The sequence below is a fragment of the Gnatocerus cornutus genome, chromosome 5 (assembly GCF_029298725.1).
Source record: "Gnatocerus cornutus isolate USDA-ARS CGAHR chromosome 5, icGnaCorn1.1, whole genome shotgun sequence".
NCBI lineage: Eukaryota > Metazoa > Arthropoda > Insecta > Coleoptera > Tenebrionidae > Gnatocerus > Gnatocerus cornutus.
Genome location: NC_142237.1, coordinates 15,662,280 through 15,684,406, shown reverse-complemented (window position 1 = coordinate 15,684,406; position 22,127 = coordinate 15,662,280). Strand labels below are relative to the sequence as shown.

At 35.2% G+C, this 22,127-nt stretch overlaps 1 protein-coding gene across 6 annotated transcripts in view; it reads right to left on the bottom strand.

Moving 5' to 3' along the window:
* by (focal adhesion protein tensin) overlaps positions 1-22,127 on the bottom strand; it is an 88,692-nt gene that overhangs the window by 42,929 nt on the left and 23,636 nt on the right. For all 6 annotated transcript variants that reach the window (XM_088037710.1, XM_088037711.1, XM_088037712.1 and 3 more), the window contains exons 2-3: positions 2,905-3,022; positions 980-1,017 (exon numbers count right to left, since the gene is read on the bottom strand). In XM_088037710.1, coding sequence (XP_087893836.1) covers positions 980-1,017; positions 2,905-3,022 — 156 coding nt within the window. The remainder of the gene's footprint in view (positions 1-979; positions 1,018-2,904; positions 3,023-22,127) is intronic.

The window sequence follows — 22,127 nt, the reverse complement described above, 5'->3', positions numbered from 1 at the left end:
AAATTTGAAAGTCATCCTATTTTCTCCGAGCCAACGGCACCGTAGTTTTCAAAACGGTCAACGCGTCTTTACAGTTGGACCGATTTTCCCTTTTTGGTCGCGCCGTGCGGTAAATAGTGAGATTTTATGATTCTTTGTGCTCTTTGTGAGAAATAATGCCAATATTTACCAGGCAAATATTTTTAGAACAATGAATGTGGTTGAACTCTAATAAAACACCGTTGCCGCCCTTGCAACAACCGACTTTTCACATGAGATTTTCTCGAAACAGCTGGAACATCATTCCAACGAGCCTATCGAATGCCGTTTCAACAAAGTCAATATCCTGAGTTTACCTAAAGCACTTATTAGGTAATAACACGACTCGGCTTCCAGTTTTTGCACGCTAAAGCAATGCCAAGCTGTCTGCCTCGTTCAAGAGAAGGTCGCAGCGGGAAACTCGTCGGTACCGATATAATTCATATCATACCATCTTCACCTAACAAAGCCATTCTGCACGTAATTACCACCTTCGTCTTATCCTCTTATTGTATCTTGCACTTTCTTCAAATATACAGTTTGCCGCAAACTGCGGTAATCGTGTTGCGGTTAATTAATGACTTAAGTAATAGTTTCTGCATACTTCCTTGATTTGCATAAAAGTGTTATCGGGAGTTTTTCTCCGGGAGCTTTTTTAAGCGCCTGCAGCTCCGGGGTCAAGAATGCACAAGTGTGCGAGAAGTTGCCTGCTAACAGGCGCGCGATGGTAGAGGCGCGCAACGCCAAAAATCACAAACTCATTTCTAGCGGGAAATCCGCGATTTCCTTCATTATGCATGTATGAATATTGAACACACAGCACGAGCTATAACTATTTAGATCCGTTTAGGTGTTAAAGACAGACGGAATAGTCATGAGTCGTTACTGTTATAAATTATTAATTCTTCATGCATGAACATGCAGAAGCTGAACAGTGGTTTCATTTAAATTAGTCACTTACCTTGCTTTCACAGACTTTGTGGCAGACGTATTTGCACACTGGAACAAAAAATATTCTTAGAAATGACTGTCTGTTGTTCAAATTTTATGGTCATGAAAATGTATGACTGGATTAGCATCACTTAGATACGATGTACGTTAGACGACGTTCATGGTCAGAATCCATAAATCCACGACCTCTAACCTAAAGTTACGCTATTGTAAACTCACGCTCTCGAAACCATCAGTGGCTTCAATGTGATCACTGCTGGTGGCGGTGTAACCACGTACTTAATCTCGCATTGACGGGGAAAGAAAAGACGCCACAAAAATGGGTTAGTATCACTCAGTTGCACCTTAACATACTTAATTCCAATGTCGAGCACACCTCAATGGATCAAATTGTCCTCTCGATAATCAGACTCGTTACATTATGCATGTTCCATAATTATGTAAATTTTGTTTGTTCGCAGTCGCAAGAATTTTTATGACTCTAATGAGAATGAGATTTTCAGATCGACCTGAGGACTGCATTGTTGCAAATTCGATGGAGATGCGGTATGCATCCTATTAATTATGAATCAGGGTTGAATCGTGTATTTGTAAGGGACATCATTAATTTTGTAACATTGTAACCAGTATTGGTGTCAGTTCAACTATGAATTGGAATGCTCGATCATGTTTGTAAGCGGCTATTGAGATCTCGGAGGGTCAGAGGTTGCACTTTTTGTCAGTGATAGTGAAAGTTTGGGAACAATAGAGTCGTTCTTGGTGAAGAAATTAACGGGCCGCGAGTGGTCGATGCAAAATTGTAATTGTGTTCGAGTGATAATTGTTTTATTCAATCTATTTTTTTTTTTTTTCAAAATTTTTTGAATTAGAATAATGTCGTTTTAAAAATATCGAGCACGGAATTTTTTATGAAAGCTCGAAATATGTCGTGACCAGAGCAAATATCAGAGGCGATTATTGTTTCTTCCTCTACCCTTCATAATTGTCTTGTCTTCGTGTTACAATAGATAATGAGAGTTTTCATTCCTTTCATCTCCGTTCTATGATAATTCTGGTGAAGCGTTTGGTTCCATTGCGAGAAACCCTAATGATTCCGTCATTTAAAATTCAATTAATCGTGATTACTTTATGAGCATTCCGACACCTGCAGATATGCAAATTTATCATTTACCTTCCACACCTGATATCTTTTTAATTATCAAACCAGCAAAAGCCATAAATTTCTCGGCGAATTAATTCACACGAATTCATTAATCATAAATACCAATCTCGATTCAGTTGAAAATATGTTTTTATTTTTGGGCCGTAATTGGAAACACCCACACGACAATATTTACAGTCGTTTTCAAGAGCCCGCTTTCTATTATGCACCTCAGATTTATTCGCTCGAAAAATACATTTTCTTGTCCTTGTTTGTTGCATGATCATTATTCAGAAAAGTCATGAGAAAGATCCTCCTCACACTGTGAATCGTGCACATGACTCTTTAAAATATCCAACTGACAGGACAAAACACCACGTCACTTGTACATGTTGCGGAGAGGGCAAAAATCGCAGTTCCGTTTCCTCACGTGATGCCCTCGCTTTAGCTAAGTTCACGTGAAGTTTTCTATTTTTATTGCAACTCCGGGAGGTTAGAATCTAGTCGCACTTAATCCAGGTCAAATCGCTGCGATTCCTCTTTAATTACGTACAAAACACGTCAGTCAGCAGAATCACGAAATTAACAGACAACGACGCAACAGATCTGACACTTTACAAACAGAAACACTCTCTGCAGAGCTTTAATTTAATTTGTCGACCTTATCTCCTGAAATACGCGCGAGGTGTGTGAAGTTATCGTCTCATTAAACAGATAAAAACGTGTAGCGTCGCCGAAATTGCGGCCAATAAAAAGAGCACAGATATGAAATAGAAATAATTTTTTTAATATACCTCTGCAACACGATCCTTCGTTGAGAATTGGTTGGTGGCAAAGGTGGCAGGGTCGTGGCTTCTTGAATGTTTTACAGCGAAATGCATGGCTTGGTCCCTGGGTTACGCTATCTTCGTGCTGAAACGGAAAAGAGACAACTTCATTAGGAGAATGTGAAATGGTTACGAAATGTATAGTGTAAATGGTTGGCATTAATATTAAGAGCGCATTTGGAAGGAGCTTTGTGGTGGATTCGGCATAAAAGCCTAATTTCATTAGGTCTGCCAAGGCTCCTAAAATCATTTCGTTAATTTGCAAGCAATTCCGTTAATATCTTTAAAATTATTTCGTTTTTCAACGTTTTTAAATTTATTATTCCAGTCAAAATTTCCTATTTTTTCAATTAAAAAATCATGTTCATCTGTTTTCTCTTTTAGTTCCAAAATTCCGTCATTTTTTAAAATTCGTTTTCAGGTTATTTACCTTCAACCGTAAAAGGTTTTCTACATACAGGGTGTCCGGAAAGTCGCACACCACCGTGAAACTGTATCATCGGACAATGCCATAGATCACCGGAAAAATGTTAAAAAAAATCCATGTCTTCAATTTTTCGAGGTATGATGGATTGAAGAGGCAAAGTTTGATGCGAAAATTAACGATTTCTGTGCAATAATTTTACGTTTAAATGAATTTGTTACTTAAAGGACATTTTGCGCAAAGGCATGGTGCAAAGAAAATCGGAAAAATCTTGCAAGAAATGCCTGAAAACTGTTAACAAAGTTTTTGAATCAACAATCTCCATCAGTGTGGCATCGTCCACTTGAAACCATAGTTACATTAGTCGTTCATGAGCCGACCTGACTAACGCCAACAATACAACAGCAACGTTACTATGGCTTTAAATACTAGAAATTTAAACTATTGGAGGAAAAGTTCAGCAATGTTGCCATTTTCCTAATTTTCTTTTGGTCTTCCTGTGAAAACAGAGAGTCTGAAATTTTTTTTAACATTTTTTTGGTACTCTGTATTTTGATTCGCTAAAAAATTTTCGTTTTAAATCTTGTAGGTCTTTAAATCTTGTAAGAGTAGTAAAATTTGGACGCATTTTTGCTTTCGTAGTTTTTTTTAGACCAAAAAAAATCCAGCATAATTTAAAGACGTTATTACATTAGACTTGTTGATCAATTTTTTTGTGCCAAAATACAAAATTTTAGAGCAAGAAGAAAGAGTTTGATCAAACAAACAATGTACAGTTTTCTATAATTTTTGTACCATTGGCAGTTTTAATCAAAAAACGTTAAAATTTGAAGAGATTCCTACTTTCGACTTGCTTGTCCAGTTTGCCAAAGTACAAAACTTTAAAGCAAGAAACAGATTTTTTAGAAAATTTTGTTGTCAGAACTTAAAAGAATTCTATCGATTTCAATAAAATTCCGTAACTTTGTCAATTTTCATTGAAAAACATTTGAAGGCGTTGTTACTTTCGACTTTCTCTTCCACTATGCCAAAGTTCAAAACTGTAGAGTTAGAAACAGATTTTTGTCAGAACGAACAAAAAATTTTCACCAATTTTTGTTTAATTCCACAATTTTGTCAGCTTTGATCGTAATACAGTATAATTTGGGGGCGTTATTACATTCTACTTGCTAATCAACTGTGTCAAAATACAAAATTTCAGAGCAACAAAAAGAATTTTTAGAAATGTTCCTTTTTGGTTCAAACAAAAAATTTCCACCGTTTAAAAAATCGTTACTTTGTCAATTTAGATCAAAAAAAGTTAAAATTTGAAAGCTTTGCTACTTTCTATTTGTTTATCCACTAGGCCAAAGTACAATACTTTAGAGCAAAAAACAGATTTTTTTGTAACTTTTTGTTGTTATAACAAGCAAACAATCTCCATCGTTTTCTATTAACTTTTGTAGCTTTGACTGTTTTAATACTAAAACTTCAAAATTTGGAGACTTCACAACTTTTAACTGCTTTACCAACTACGCTAAATTACAAAACTTAAGAACAACAGCCCCACATTTTCCACATTTTTATTTTTAGAACAAACCACCTTTTTCTATTACCTACCATAACTTTGGCAATTTTAACGTTAATTTTTGGCAACGTTACTACATCAACTGTACAAAATTACAAAATTTTAGAGCAAGGGAAATTTTAAAAAATTGTGTATACCAAAAATCCCTCTTTTTGATCTATTTTTTTAGAACTATGGTAAAAACAGATATAATAAGACAAAATCGAAACCAAACACTGCAAAATTATTACGAAAGACAGATTTTTATTCTCAATTTCAAACCCACACACAATAGAGCAATTAACCACGCCATAAATACGTTACCTAAAAATCATGATTAATGACCAATTGTCCCAGGCCGCGCAATCACTTCTGTGAAAAATTATGGAACATTACTGCATAATCACCAAAACAAGCTAAAAACGTCATCAATCTTATTGTATACATAATTGACCTAAATGACAAACAACAGTTTATATCACTTTCTTTTCTTCAATAAAATTTGTTGTCCGACACAACCATAGCCCCTTTAGCGCGTAATTACAAGTTGTGATGAATTCGCTTAATCCAGTTTTAGTTCCAGTGCAGTTTGTAGCAAGTTGTTTTGATTAAAGTGCAGCTTTGCACGAAGAGGAGATGCTAATAGATCATGGGTGCTTACAAATTTATGAACTTGCATGAATAATTCAATTCGATTAATTGGAAACGTGGATTGTCGTCGACATGACCCTGTCTTTTGTCTAATTTCTGGTCTGCTAACTTTCAAACTCTCGTGTATATTGCGTTGCATATTCTAGGATAGTTTCAGTGTCAAAATTTGACCACGATAGGTGGCCTGAACTGTTGTCCTTTTTTACGACTCGATTATTTATGTATTCCTGTTTAAGTGTAACAAGTTGACCACCAAGAGATTTATCTTGCTCGGTGTCCAGTTCTATCACATCGGAATTTATGTGAGTGAGCACAACGTGAATTTTAATCTTCTTCCTCAATCACTTACAATTATAGAAGCAGTTTTTTGTGGATAAATTTATGGATAATCTTTTTCTAAACGTCCAATTCTCCGTATTTACAACTTCCACGTTGTTGAGACTTTAAATAGCACACAGAACTTTATCGCCAACAATACTCGAGTAGAAACTTTGAAGCATCTCCAGCTTTGGTTTAGTTGACAAAAAGAACATAAGCAAAGTATTCAGAATATAAGCGGCTTTCTTGTGAGTCTGTAATGTGTTTGCTTCCATACAATGAGCCTTTGAACTTTGTCGAAAAGTAAGTCGGAACTCCGGACATTATTCCAGTTTTAATAAAAAACTCCGCGGCACGCAATTTAGATCAGAAATCTCACGATATAAAGCGGTCAAGCGACCCCCAATAAAAGCATCTCATGTTTATTTTAAACGTCGCCGTGCTAATTACACTAACAGATGAATACGCGAAATGTTTATTTATTTAAGCCTGTAGTGGTCGTTCGATCAATCCGACTACTGTAATCCCAACTAATGTCATCAATTAACTCAATAAATATTGATTTGGAGCCACCGAAATTAGTTAATATGTTTATATGCCAGGCTGTCTTTCAACGAACCAAATTTTAACGTTACTCAATAATTCTCAGTTTAGACCAAATGAAAACAAATTCGATTACTTAACTGTCGTTGGGGTTTTATTAACTCGATTCATTTCCCTTTGGGAGACATTTATTTATCCTTCCACCCCGGCAGGAGTGGGTAAACAAATAGAGCAATTTCTAATAAACAAATGGAGCACTGACTACGTGCAATTATTTTTATTGCCTCTCCGTGCCGAACCAATATCGATCAGGTATTGTACGCCACGTGTTTATCATTAGACAGCTTTTTCGGTACACGTATGGCATTGTAAGCTATGCAGATGGCGATCCTGAGCTTTCGCAGCTGGTCCTCCATTCGATCGGCTGCTGGTTTGTAAAATGACGAAAAAATAAACAGGTGATTTTTAAATTACACGAGGGGATGAATTAACTTGCTTTGTATTGAGGCATAATAGCTCTATTCACGTGGTAATCGATTCGGGGTGGCCTGAAATAAATATTTATATTATTATGAATAAAGTTTAATTCGGTTGGTGGCGATGGCTGTCATTAATCATCGCGAGAAATGAACGAGTTCGGTTAGAAGTCTGTTTGATTGAGATAAGAGTTTATTTATGGGAAGCTTGAGTAAATTCGGAAATATATTTCAGGTATTGGAAGTGTTGAAGTTGGGATAAAGGCAAAGTTTTTCGATTCGGACAATTTCTGGAGTTATTTATTTCAGTTTGTGAAATTGTTACTGGGACTATTCAAAGTTGGCGAAATCGCCGCAGAAAAAGAAAATCGATTAACATGGGCAGGCACAGTATGTTAGAGCTTTTTTTACTTTTAAACTCTACCTAAAGATTGCCGTCTGCTCTGGCCTCAATTTTTATTTCAAGTTTAAGTTTTTTGACCAAAGTAACTATATTTGGGTTTATAACTGCTTGAATATTTTTGGCGTCTTCCTCAGAAAAAAGCTTAAATTTTTACACAGATGGTATGAAGCTTCTGCGTCAAAATCATATTTAAGAATCAGCCAAGTCAAATTCGTGCTCTTCATAATTTTTTTGTGGGCTTATAATTTATTTTTGAAGAAACGTAATTCCTTAACAAGATTCTTGTCCTAAAATTTCATAGTTTGGCACATTTTATAAGCGTATTAGGACCGTATAACTTCTAAATTTCAGCTTCAGCGATCAGGCTGTAATAAACGAAAAATTTGGAAATTTTTAGTTTGCCTTTAAATTGAAATTTTCCTACTTGTCCAAAATTTGTATGATTTGCCATAAGTGTATCTGAAAGAGCAGAATTTCAGTCTTTTGATGTTAGAACAGTAATAAGAATTATAGGGTTTAATAACAATTTTGGAAATTTTTGATTTTTTACAATTTATAAAATGTTCCAAAATCTTTTCTTCTGTTCCGGTGCATTATAATTTTACACAGTTAATCGGCATCTAAAGCACCAAAATTTTATTCTTCTGACGTTAAAATTGCGTTATAAAATAATTTATTAAAAAATTAAAGATTTTTCGGAATATTTTAAAAATTTCTCCCCCTTGTCCGAAATTTTTACATGATGTGGCCCTATAGTAGAGGATCAAAGATACAAAAGTTCCAAATTTCACTCTTCGAACGTTAGAACTGAATCAGTTGTAAGGTTTAAAAAAGAGGTTTACTTTCAAAATGAAAATTTTTATTTTTCCCTAAAATTGAAAGATTCCAAAATTATTGCTCCTGATTGTCCTAAAATTTTGTAATTCGACACAATTAATAAGGATATCGAAGACAGTAAAACCTCCAAATTTCAGTCTTCTGAGTTTTGCTAAAAATGATTATTTCTAAAATTGCTAACCAACGTGACATTATAAATTTGTTTCCCACATATTAAATTAACGAGCTTTTAATGCTTAAAAATGAACGCGCCATGTAGGAGCTGTATTTATATAAATTTATATTGTTATAAGAGATTTAATTGGATTAATTAACAAAATTATATACATACTTTGTGTATCTTGTATAATAATGATCAGTTTAACTTTCTATTTGGATTTGTAATTAGCTAACTGGCAACAAATTTAAACTTTGTTGCAATATTCAGATCTCAATCTTAAAGTTTATATTTTGTTGTCTTTTTGTCCGTTAAAACTTTGAATTTTTCCCAAAAACGTGTAAACGCTCCCGACAAGTAGCCCATTAACTTATGATTCCCCTGCAGCTCCTTCATCCCACATCTTCGCATTCCTTCCAATTTACTTCTCCAACTCTCACTAAATACTTCCTAATGCAATTCTGCATTGCATTAAACGCTTATGATCAAAGCAAAGCACGATAGCGGCGAAGAACACGTCTTATAAATATTCAGTTATTGACGTTTCGCGACTTTAATGAGATTCTTCAATAAATAAAACTTTGACAGAATCTCGTTTCTTCTTGCTCGTTTTACCATTCGTTCCCAGCTGCATCGAGGTTTATCACTCAAACCGCTAAAAACTTCAGTGTGTAGGTATTCGTGCCTTCATTTTTAATAAGCTTATTAAGGCGGTTAGGTAAAGAAGCGGCGCTTTTATCATTCCGAAATACACGCTGAATAGTAATTTTTTCAGAGAGCATGGCGTGAATTTAGTGTAATCTATTCGACTTCAACAGGATGTTGTGCATCGTGCCAGAGCCATCACGAAGAACAATAAATTCACGTTTATTTGCTTTGCTTTTTGGAATCGTAATGAGCTGCCGTGGCAAAAGGTAAAAACGATGGAAAATGGTTTTTAGTGCAGCCCCGGGACAAGTTTCGGGATTTATTGTTTAATTTATTAATTAATTCAGGTGTCGTGTAAAATCGGGGTAATCTGGCCAGCATGCGTTGTCAACTCATACATTTTAATGACGATAATAAATTTAATTCACCTGAAATACTAACAGAGCATTGATGAAAATTTTATAGCAAACTAAATTTAATTAGAGCAGCTGCGATGCTCGAAATTACGCATAAATAAATGGAAACGAGTGGTTAAATATTACACTATGATTTATGATTCTTCTTTTGCTCCGCGTCGAGAGTTCTGAAAAACATCATTCAAAAACTTTCTGCAAATTTATGGCTTCATCAAACAGTCGTAAATTCATCGTCTAATCTCCTGCAAATATTTATTGTATTTGAGCAAGAAGTGTAATGCCCATACGAGAGGGTATTCACTCGGAGAAACGCAAAAGTATTTTAATGTTCGTTTGCTTCATTATGCATGCAAAAATATTTATCCTGAAAAACGACATCACCATCCATAAACACAGGACCTAATGTTTTCACTTTCATCACAACAAATGGCTCGGGAAATTGGCGCCGTTTTGCAGCCGTCCTGCAAATGGTACAACTTATTTTGATAAATTAGCAAAACTTTTTCACAACAATTAGTTACGAGTGATGGACAGTGTTGCTTTGGTCATAATCAGACCCTTTTGAAGGCGTTTGATGAGCTGCTTCAAATGCAGGTGATTAATTTTGAGCCTAAAGAAAGAGATCGTAAAATATCAGTTCCCACAGAGGATTTCGCTAATAAACATTTAAGAGTCCAATCGGCTAATAAGCAAATACCTTATCTGAGTTATTGCCAATAAATTAACTTCTCAATATATTGTTCGATAATCATCAGACATTTCGCGTATTTTTGTTCGGCAGAAAAACAGAACTTGCAATTTGCTTCTAAATTAGCCTTTGTTCTGCAATGATGGATCAGTCGATTATACCACATATTTTTCTTGCATAAGTTCCAGCTCTTGACATGTTCACAATTCATTCGATTTCGGATTATCGCTCGGGGAAAATTGAATTTCGCCATTTGTTGATTTTTTTTCCCGGAGCATTTCCGTTTCAAATTACAAAGTAGTGTTATTTAACGTAATTCTAGAGCGGCGAGTTCGTTTAAATATTCATTTAAATTTGTGTCACGTTCAGTTCTAGCTCGGCTCTGTTTGGTAAATTAATATAATTGCTTCCCATATTGTAAATTTAAATTATTTGAGACTCTTTCAACATTCCTTTGATATAAAATTTTTATGAGAGTTTTACAATTATGATGGGGCTATAATAATGTAAATAAATTGTGGAAAGAGACATTCTAACGGTTTATGGAGGAACACGACAAAATTAAATTATTTCCTCGGAGCACCCTTTAACCTCAGTCAATTTCTCGCGTCTGCCCAACCTTTGGGAACAGTTATAACTCATCAAAACCGAACTTTCCTCTTTTAACGATCAATTTGAATTTTGTGTCAAACACGCCACAAGGAGATGCAAACAATGTGCAATCCAGCATTACCTCTTTTCAAAATGACCATTGTCTTTCCCACGCATATTTTGCACATTAAAAACGCTTTTGCCGCCGGTACACATACTTTGTATGTCGGAGACACTAAAAGAGATAAAATATCCGCAATGGTCGTTTAAAAGTCAATAAATTACACGCGACAGCCATTTTGTGCCGGAAGTTGCCAACTATGACTTTAAAATCGGCAGTAATTGAAATCTAACTCACGGTCATTGTAATAACTAAAGAAAATAAAGTTTCAATGGGGCAATTGCAGATGAAGATGAGTTTATTACGGTCATTACTTTCGATGCAAATTGCATGTTGTTGGAACGGGAACAAATGGGAGATAACATTTTGCCCAAGGTAAAAGTGGAATTAAAAGCACATTTCCAAGGAGGAGCAAAAGGAAAAAATTGTCGCGTGGTACTGCTCGATTCCGTTCCGAGAAAAAAAATTAATTCGCTGTTTCAATTCAAGTTTTTCACTTTTAACTTTCATATTCACTTATTCTTTCGAGTTTTCGAATTGTTCAGCAATTTTTTGAACTAATTCTTTTATTCAAATTCTTGAACAAATTTTGCTTTTTCAACTTTTAGGTCATTTCTAGATTTTTGATTTTCAAATTTCTGAATTCTGATCTACTTTTTAGGCTTTGGAGCTTAGAAATTTTTAAATCTAAAAATTCGTTGTGATTTTCAAAAACTATTCTCTATCAGTTTCTCTGGTTTGCTTAAGATGGGTCTCTTTATATTTCTTCTTGAGATTTATAACTTTTCAGACTAGACTTATAGATTCTTAAGATTATATAGGACCCCAAATTTTCACAGTTTTTTATGTCTCCGACTCTGATTTTCAGACTCATGTCTTCTCTAATGAATTTGTTAAAATTTTAGATTTGAAATACGCCTACATGAGTCCGGTTTTCTCAGTTTTTTACTTTTTTAAAAAGAAATTATTTTGTATCTTCTCAAAACGCTCAGGTTTGCAAGTTCTTAAATTTTAAACAACATTTCTGTTTATTTATATGTGATGTACTAAAAATTAAAATTGTTGCTGAAAACTGTCCCAGCGCATCCACCAAAGTTGAATTCATGCGGTTCCTCGAAAAATGTCCTGAAAATGAGTGTCAAGTGAGGAACTGAAAATTCTTAAAAATAAAGCATCAAAGATCGATTCCACCGAGTCCTAAGGGATTAACCCTTAAAATCCTGAATAATTAATTAATAAAGTATCAATTTATATCCTTCATATTTTTATCGTGTCACCGGAATTCAGGTTATTAATTTTCCGTTTAATTTTTCCAGATGTTTACATAAATTTTTATGCTCAAACCGCCATTACCATTAATTAGCAATTAATAATTAATTAATACTTTGCGTATAAGGCAACTAACGAGCTTTTTTCTGGTAGAAGAAAAACAAGCTATGAATCTCGTTCCTTTGTCTATGCCTCATACTCATAACACTTGCAATTTTCTCTATTGGCTGTAAATAAGAATATGACTCTTGGTATCGTTTCGTTCACTGCGTTATGACATTTATGGTAATGTAACCCATTATAAGTTTTCGAAAATTTATGTTAAGAAACCCGACCTTATTATCCTCGTAACTCTATTTTTATCACGTGTCAAGAGTGTTATTCGCGGCGCTATTTCAATAGGAATTTGTCCATATTAAAAATTAATTCATTAAAAATGACCGGTCGTATAAATTAATTTGAGATGTAAATTGCCGGTAATCCATAGAATGTTCTCAAAGGTTCTTTCATCTAAATTTAATATCCCTGTGAAGACGCTTAGGAATTATTAAACATGGTAATAATACGAGTGCCTTTTTGTCACTGAAGTCTGCAAGATAAGCGTCTGAAGCGAAATCCAATACAACTTTGAAAGTTTTAATTGGTCCCCTCGTAAAATTTAAATCTCAAAGGGAACGTAGCCGCAAATGTGCCTGTCGACAAAGCAAAGCCCTTAAACGAACATGCGGTGTAAACATACATTAATTTAATTATAGAAGTAAGTCGTAATGGTCAGATTATGGTTATGTATGTAAATGAACGCGAGGATAAGAAGAACACTTGAAATTCCTGACGGCATCGTCGAGGGAATTGTTGGAATGCTTCTTTGAAACAATTTCAACTGTGTCGCCACGAGATTGAATTTTTCCTCAAAATTAAATCACACATGAAAATTCCACACTTAATGATAGAGTCCGTGATGTTTCAATTTCTGGAAACATTTCTTTTATGAGATTTGAGCCGTTTTCCGTCATTCGGCGCGTTAAAACTTTTCTTATTTCACTGAAAAAACTGAAAATAAAACTTGTATTCTCCGAAGATCCGTAGGCGAGTCAATTAACTGTGATTAATTCCCCACAAAACATGGATTAATTGCCATTAGTTGCGTGGGCGGAGTATAATTTCAAATCAGCAATACTTTGCTCATTTGCATTTGCATTTTACAGTTACACTCGTGCCGCTTAGTGTACCGCTAACTTCTTTCTTCCCGTTTTATTCGGCGACGAATCAATTTCTGGATTTAGAACCCCCACAAATTTCTCGTCGGCAACCTATTAAGACCGGATTTTCTGTGGTTTTTATTTTTGGTGCTTTATGAAAATTGGAAACTATCAACGGCCCCAGTCATAACTTATTTTAAGTTTTAAGGACGAAAATAGAGAGCTCACGTGGCTCCAATCAGCCCTCGATTGCGGCTTTTAATAGAATTCTATCAAAGTCGTGAAATTGCCGGTTATCAGCAGAAGGCGGCTTGGTCGGCGCCGCTAAACGAGCGTGATTTATTCAAGAAATTTATGAAAATATGGCGAGTTTTTTGTTGGTCCATTTGAAACCTCTGGGTCCTGTTCGTCCTTTAGTTTCTCCTTGTTGTTTCCTATTGTAATTTCTCCGAGTTCTCCAGTTATCATTTTACAATCATGCTCACTCTGCAGGAAAAATGAGCTTTAGAATTTTACTTTCAGAATCAGTTGCTCAGATCAGAGATCCTTTCAATGATGTGCTAATTTCTCTGAACTTTAATTCCGTTTTCAATTTAATTAGAGCAGTGAAAAGTTGTAGGTCAATAATTCAAATAAAAACGAATCCCCAGGATTTGCTATTTTTAGTAAACAAATAATTTCCAGCTAATCTTCCCCATCTATGAATAATGTATAACTGAAATTTATCTGCGCTCCCCGTGAACATCATCTATTAAGTCTTGTTTATGGAGCAACGTAAACAGCAAATTCACTTGGAATGTTGACATAATCCTTTAATTAAATTATGTGTACTGCTCAAATTACACATAAAACCGCGAAGGCCAGTAAATTACGAAAACGATTTAAACGGAGCTGTCCGAATTAAGTCATCGAGAATACAAAAAACGCAAACTCCAACTCAAAATAGCGTAAAATACGATGATTAAACATCACCAGTCGTCACTAATCCAAACCTCGGTAATCTCATAATCCGCTTAAAGCAATCATTTTGGCCCCAATAATAGAAATGTGCAACGTCTGTTTTAGAGTCCGCAATTAACGTGATATAAAGTTTGAATCGTTTTGGCTGGAAAACCCACTCATTCCGAATCATTGAATTTCTTTTCAATGTAGTCTAAACATGTCGTTATGTGGATTTTAAATTCGAAATGTGGAAATGGAATTCCATAACATCGCATAAATATATGAAATACGTATCAAGAATCTGGAAAAGCTCTGAGAAGCTATCGCTTTATATTCAGAGCTTTCTATCGCGTGATTCACATTTAAATGCTTGTAGAGGAATGCCTTTTTAATTCTATTTGAGGGGCTAAATTATTTCATTGGCGTGCAGTTTTCACTTACATACTCATCGTCTCCGATTTCAGTTTTACTCATCCCACATAAATACGAGAATATTTGTACAGTTTTCCAACATAAATTCCAGAAGCTTGCTCAAGTTAGTGTCATATAACAAGATAAACGTAATTTATTATGCACATATACCGTACAATTTGTCAAAACAAGGACATTCTAAGTTTAAATGTCTCAGTTATCGTCATTCTACATCGAATCTCGTAGGAAAAGCAAACAATAACTCATTACGTTTGTAGAACGAACTCTTTCGGTACAAATAAGACAAAAGTGCATTTTCCTGACTTTTCCAATATTATGGAACGATCCCCTTCCCATTTAAGAGCTCTTGTCTTTCAACATCTCGTGATTGATTAAATTCTTTTGACGTCATTGTTTTTCCACCTTCGACATGCTTCTTCCATTTCGTTTTCCACGCAGAGGTCAAAAGTGGTGACAATGCGGGTCACATGTTCTTTAATTAGATTGATTGGAGTTTGACAGGTTTGATAACCAGAATTATGATTGATTAGATTCTAGTTGCTGTTAATTTAATCCGAAAGTCTTGTGTGGTCTGCCGTGTAAGTGTGACTTGAAATATACCATTCCGTAGAAAGAATTTTTATTTTGTGTTGTAGCATAATGAAAGTAATGGACGTTCATCCGTCGAAAACAATAGCGTGTCAGTTGAAGAAGATGATGGCTCGATCTGTCATGTCTCGTTGCTTTCTTTAACTGAAAGTCACGATTGCGCTGCTTTTCTCGACTTGATGTATGATTATGAAATTTGCTCCTCTGGAGTAAGCAAGTTGGTAACTCATTAGCCGGAGAGCCATGTAAATGGAGGAAAAGAGCTATCAACGACTTCCTTGATTGATTGTCATCTAATTGCTGGTTTTTTGCTATTTAATTTAGGCGATGTGGAAACTCTGGAAGCCCAATTATTCAATGTTCCAGCGTCCTACATCCAGCGAAATTAATGATTTGAATGATAGCGTAGGCGCCTAAACGATATTAATGATATTTGTCTTTGGAGGAAACGCTCGTCATTGTGAATGTTATTTTCACATGGCGAAACAGCCGAGTGTTGGGATGATTATCGAATTAATCCCTAGATAATTGGACAATTGACCTGCCAGCACTTAAACTTGCAACACGATTGTCGTTTAAACGGTTTCTTATGGGAGATGTTTAGATAAATGTGGGACTTTTACCTAGTCGTGCTCTTTATACATTATCTATTGTTTTGTCATTTCTATTATAATGAGACGTTTTCTTTTTATTCCTCCATTAGGGATAAGTTGAGTGCACTTATTAGAAAATACGAGCCGATTGTATTGTATCGTAATCTCTTATAGTTTCTGTTCCTCTTAGTGTTATAAAAGTGCAGCTGAACAAATCAATGTGAGGTATGCAGCTATTTATTCGAGAGGTACAAGAGCTGATCGATTAGGAAAACATGCAGCATGCGGTCGGTTCAAGGGGGGATGTGGGCACACTTTAGGATCAAAAGAAGAACAGAACCAAAGTGGGCAGCTCCAATGAAACAAATTCAGCATTCAATCAACCTATTCAACTGTGGGTCTCATAAAGCTGGGCTCATATGCGGTTCGGATTAAAGAAGTTTTACATCTTTTAAAAATTCAAATCATTAGATGCTTTTCTCTAATTTTTCGATTTTTTTTTATCTCAAGTTTTCTTTAATTTTCCTAACTTCTTAGATTACATGAACAAAACGTTATTTAGTTAACAAATTGGCAGTGGTAGTTCTAAATTAAGTAATTTTTTGGAGTTCTAAAACATTTTCAAAATTTCCTATTTAATTCCGTAATATTTGCAATTTTAACCCAGACATAGTCGTAAAATTTGCACGGCTTTCTAGTTTCTATACGCACATTAATTTTGCACGAAAATACTAATTTGTAGATCAAGGAACACAAATTTTACAAATTTTCATTTTTTTGACGAAAACAAAATTTTCAATAGTTTCAGAGCAGATCTCGTAACTCCTGCAATTTTAATATTAGAATAATAAAATTTAGCGTGGTTACTGCTACCTTCACACCGATGAACTCTACAAAATTGCATAATTTTAGAACAAAAAACATAAATTTTAGAAATCTATGATTTTAAGATAAAAAATTTCTATTCAATTCCGTAACATTTGCAATTTGAATGTTATAGTCGTGAAATTTGGAAGGCTTCCTACTTTATATACACTCATTCATTGTAGGTACCAAAATACAAAATTTTAGGATAAAAAACAAAGATTTAAAAAATTTTGATTTTTTGACTAATCCAGAAATTCCAGTAGTTTCAAATCAATCTCGTAACTCAATTTTAAGCTCTGAACAATACAATTTAGAGTGGTTGCTGTTATCATGATACTTATTAACTCTAACAAATTGCAAAATTTTATAACAAGACACACGAATTTTAGAAATTTTTGATTCTATGATGAATAAAAATTTTCAAAATTTCCTATTTTCCAATTTGAATGTTAAACTAGTGAAATTCGAATAGGTTTCTACTTTCTATATGCTCATTAATTTTAGCTAAATGCAAAATTTTAGGATAAGAAACAAATTTTCGAAATTATTTTCTTTCAATTCAGAATTTGCGCCAGTAGTTTTGGATCAAATCTCCTAACTCTTGTAATTTTAATGTTAGAACATGCTTTGTGTGTTATTTTTCCCCTAAAATAAAATGCGATAAACGCTCGGCACGCCTCGCTGAGCGAGGGGTGTAGCGCCCACTGTTGAAACAAAAACAAACATATCCCAAAAAAAAACCGCTATAAATAATTACTAATTAAAACATTTATAGTTTCTACTGAAAGATGTTTTTGAAAAAAATCGAAATTTAAACACAACAAGACATCGCAGTCTCTCGATATTCTTATTTCTCCACATATTTCTTGCAACGAAAATGCAAACACTGACAATCAAAAAAGCTCGTTCGTTTAATCTAAAGACTTAGCGAAAGCCTCGCAAATGGAAGTGAAGGCTGCAAATATTTGATTTCATAACACCCCAATTGAAATTTCCTTACATGAGCAAACAAAACAATTTTCACTTTACGCCACTAATTTAATTCTAACACCTTCGCGAAATGTTTGTCAATTAGATGTTTGCGGATTTTCTTCCTTTATTTTCTCCAGTGTCAAACTATACACCACCGTTTCCCCAATAAAATCCCCGACTACATTTAATTTCGCCATGTTCAGCTTCGCCCCGAGTTTATTTAAGTTTTTGTCATATTTATAATATACGCTCCCTTTCCTGATACAAAACCAGCTCACGCTCCGTTAGAATTACCTATAGGAAATTATTTAATCCAACTTTGGTCATTCTGCCTCGTCTTTTCCATACGCATACGCTTGCGATACGATTATGTCTCTTATTATTATTTCTCTTTAAAAGTTGATTCCGATCGTTATAACGCTCCGCACGTAAGCATCCCTAAAAATAGTCATAAAAATCAAAATGCCGGAGCGTCCGTTTCGCATTCGCCAATAAACCAAGAAATTCTTCGCATAATTTACAACCCGACGGAGTAGTTGAAATTCGAAAATGTGTCTGAATGTATGCAGATAGCCATCCAGTGCGGCGTTGCGTTGAATATGCATAACAGCCACTCTCCTTACATACAAAATGTTATTGGAACCATCCTGTGAGAAATACGCCAGAACAGATGGCAAATAAGCGTATTTGCACAGCACTTGGGTACAAAGCACTACTGTTAAATTGATCCTGTTCGTTTCACGAAGAGTTGCCAATTGAAAGAAATGAAGTAAATGTAACGAGGGAAAGGACAAAGAGTTTACGGCTTCTGCAGGTGTAATGGAACTGTAAATACCACAGGAAAAAATCCTCAATTTGCACGCCTGAAAGGAAAAATGATAAAAGGTTCAATAAAACCTCTAAAACAAGTGTACTGAATTTTCCTACCAGTAGCGAATAGTCCACTGAGACAATAAATCTCTAATTTCTCTCTGTGAAAGTCATAAATTCCAGCATCTCGGTGAAAAAGCCACCAATTTCGTGTCGACACGAAAAATTCCAAGCTCTTATCTCATAGACACAGAGCGCGAAACAAACGTTGAACATGGCGCAAATTTGCATACCGACGTTACAGATTGGCGCAACAAACACGAAACCCTAAATAAACACATTCCTTTTATGTTTGGCCATAGATTAGAGCCTGATCCGATCCTGATTATTCGCGGTGTCTTGGATTATTGTTGTGGTTACCACGCCCGCAACGGCAAGTGTTAATAGATTACAATCTTGCCAACTTGAAAGCGGTATTGGAGCTTTTAATAAATTATTTAATGACTGTTTACGGTGTTCGGACTTGACGTCAGCTTTGTTAAAGTCATGGTAGAATCTACTCTTATCGTTTTGTTGCAGTTGGAACTGTGATTTATGAGCTTCCTTCCGAAATGATGCAAATGCAAGCACTTGAAGATTGCTGAGTTAATTAAAAAGTTTTCCTCCAAAAGCTCATAAACATGAAGACGCTAATGCAAAGAAACACGGAAAAAACGTATAGCTGGTTGCATAAGCCAGAGCTTTATTTACCTTTTTCACAATTTAAAATTAATTAAAAACTTCATATTCTGTTTCATTCGTTATACGTTCCGCTATAATTCTTACCTTAAACTTGTTTTTCACGCAATTATTCCCCATTTCAGAAGCTACAAGCTTCGCTAATAGCAATTTGTTTGAAATAAGCTGTTAATTTATTGCAAGATTATAATTTAATTTCGCTAAGCAAGAAAAATGTTGCTCTGGGAGTAAAAATTCACACTACAAATCCAGACAGTCTCGATGATAATTGTTGAACAACCGTATAATTTATACACAGTGGAAATGAGAAAGCAAAAAGGAAGAAGTTATAAATCTCCAGTATGGGACGTTATGCACCATTAATGTCAAACAAAAGGCCTCACGGATTTATTTGGTCATGCTGGTTTCCACGAGAAGTATGCTTTTCTGTCATATGGTAACTTTAATATGACCAACACTTCAGATTTATCTCCACATTTAAATTTTTCCGAATTAAACGGATTCTTGAGCGATGTTGGGAATGTGGAACGGCTTTTAGACGTGTTGCGCAAAGATAGGTGTAGTTTGAGGTAAAATGTGTTTTCAGGTGAATTTATCTACGAGTAATTTAGCGCGTTTAATTTGTAGTCGTGTTTAGATAAGCGAAACTTTGGAATGAATGAGATTCTTTGGCGCTGTTATTAATAGGCCTACAAATTTCAAATCTCTCTTCAATTTCTTTGATCTCCTACTTTTCTTTTTTGTTATTTAAAATTAAGTTTACAGGTTTTTTTTTCAGATTCCTGAAAATGTAAGATCGAATTCTGGCAAACAAAATGCAGGACTTAGTTTCCGAGCATAACTCCATTTTTTTCACGTTTCACTTTCCTCAACGCGAAATTTTGGCACTTATGTTTTGCCGTCTTCATCCGACTTCCCACTTTTTTAATAAAACTTTTAACTGACCTTCGGCCACCTGTTCCAAGTTGCTACATAATTGCCCAGACGGTCTCAATTGATTTCTAGCTCCAACGAAAGGGTGAAAGGTTCAAGGGTGCTAAATAAATAAACATAAAACGTGGATCAGGGTGAAGACGATTTCGCACAAAAAGTGGAGCGCGTAAAAGTTACAATCTTGTTCATTTTTAACTTTCGTCGGATAAGCCACAGCTGTGTCTTTATTTTTTAAATTTGGGCCACCCATATTGATAACCGTTTTATCAGTCCGCGAAATAGGGATCCGTTTTTAATTAAGAAACACATCGAACAAGCAGTGTGTGTTTTCAGTTTCTGAGAATCCGTCGAATCGGGGTCAGAGTTGACATAAAAATTACGATAACAAGCGAGTCTTTAATCAAAGTAATTAATAAAACAGCGCGTCTGTTCAGATGTTGGTTTAATCAAGAGCAGGTTTCGATGCAGCATCTGAAAATCCGCATCAAACCTGAATGACTCGGAATTGAATAAAAACGATGAACACCTGTTTTAGATTACGTATTGTTTAAAGCGAGTATACACAAAAGTGCGCTTTATGAATAATTCAAAGCTTAGTGCTTCAAAAGCCGCACGATGCTTCTTCTTGCCTACAAACAATAGAGGAATGCTTCGTTACATCTCGATCACACACGGTTGGAATGCGGTTGTTGATAGCTTTTCTTTGATATCGAACTCTGACTGGGAGAAAAAATGAATGGAGCCACGATTGCAGATTGAATAGATTAAGTGGCGAAGCCACTTCTGGATCTGAAGGATTTGGAATTATGATGGATTAACAAGTGTTGTATTGTGGACGGTTGCGGATTAGCGTTGTCACAGAGAAATAAATAACCCAAATCTGAGCATTCATTAGGGGGATTCCACAACGCAAACATGACGAGCCATTTGACGATTTGCGAAGTTTCCCCAGTCGCGACGATTTGACTTTGAAATGTACTTATTTATTCTTCTCGAGTTGAAGTTGAAGCGATGGACGACTTTGCAAACAAAAACATCTCTGAATCAAAAGTCTGATAGTAATTAATCATTGATCGCATCCCCAAACGTAAAATTTTTATGAGTTGATAATGCGATCTCATTAATCTTCGTCATCCAGACGTGTTAAACCCCCATTTTCTAATCCAACAGGTTTTTATTGATACTAAAACCAGAAACCGTCACTCGAATGAAAGAAAGTTTATGCAACAGCCGGTAAAAAATCCAGCCCAATTCCGGATTGTAGGAGGTGACATGCTCTTCCTCCTACGTCTCAAATGGTACATTGAGCTTGGAAAGGCTTTAAAGACAGTGCTGGTTTAATTAGCCCCCAGAATCTAAGATAATGGGCCATACAACATGTCTAATAGTAGAAATCAGTTATTAATTAAGTTTGAGCGAAAAGCCGCACAGGAGTCTAATCGAAGATAGAATCTCAAAGTTGGTACTTTTCAAGTAAAGACAGAGAATCAGTGTCTCATTTACATTTTTGTGTGGGCTCTTTCCCTCGGTAATAAATTATGAAAAGTCCTCAAGATTATTAGGAGAGACGGTCGTATATTTTTATATCCATGTGTGGTCACTTGGACACTTGCACGAAGATTAACCAATTAAAACAGTGTGGAACTATTTTGATCTATGGACGATCTTAATTAACTAATATGGAGTTATGAACATGGGAGGAAACTCGTTGAAATAACAAGTTCTTTGTAGACGAGTGCTCACAACCGCAGCGTTCTTCAAACAGAAATTTGATATTTCAATCTAGTTTTTGATTAAATCAAAACATGAGCGTTGAAACAATTGTAAAAGTCGAGATTACAAACGATAATACTAATCAATAGATTCTTCTCACAGTTATCTGGCAGATGATCTGGTTAGATATGTTGGAATATCGTTTTCGTCTAACTTAATTAGATGGTGTGCGAGCCGAGTTTCCTTTGGGACCTCTATTTAGGTTTTATTTATGAGCCTGGGAGATCTGATCGGATCTAGGTAATGCCTTAGAAT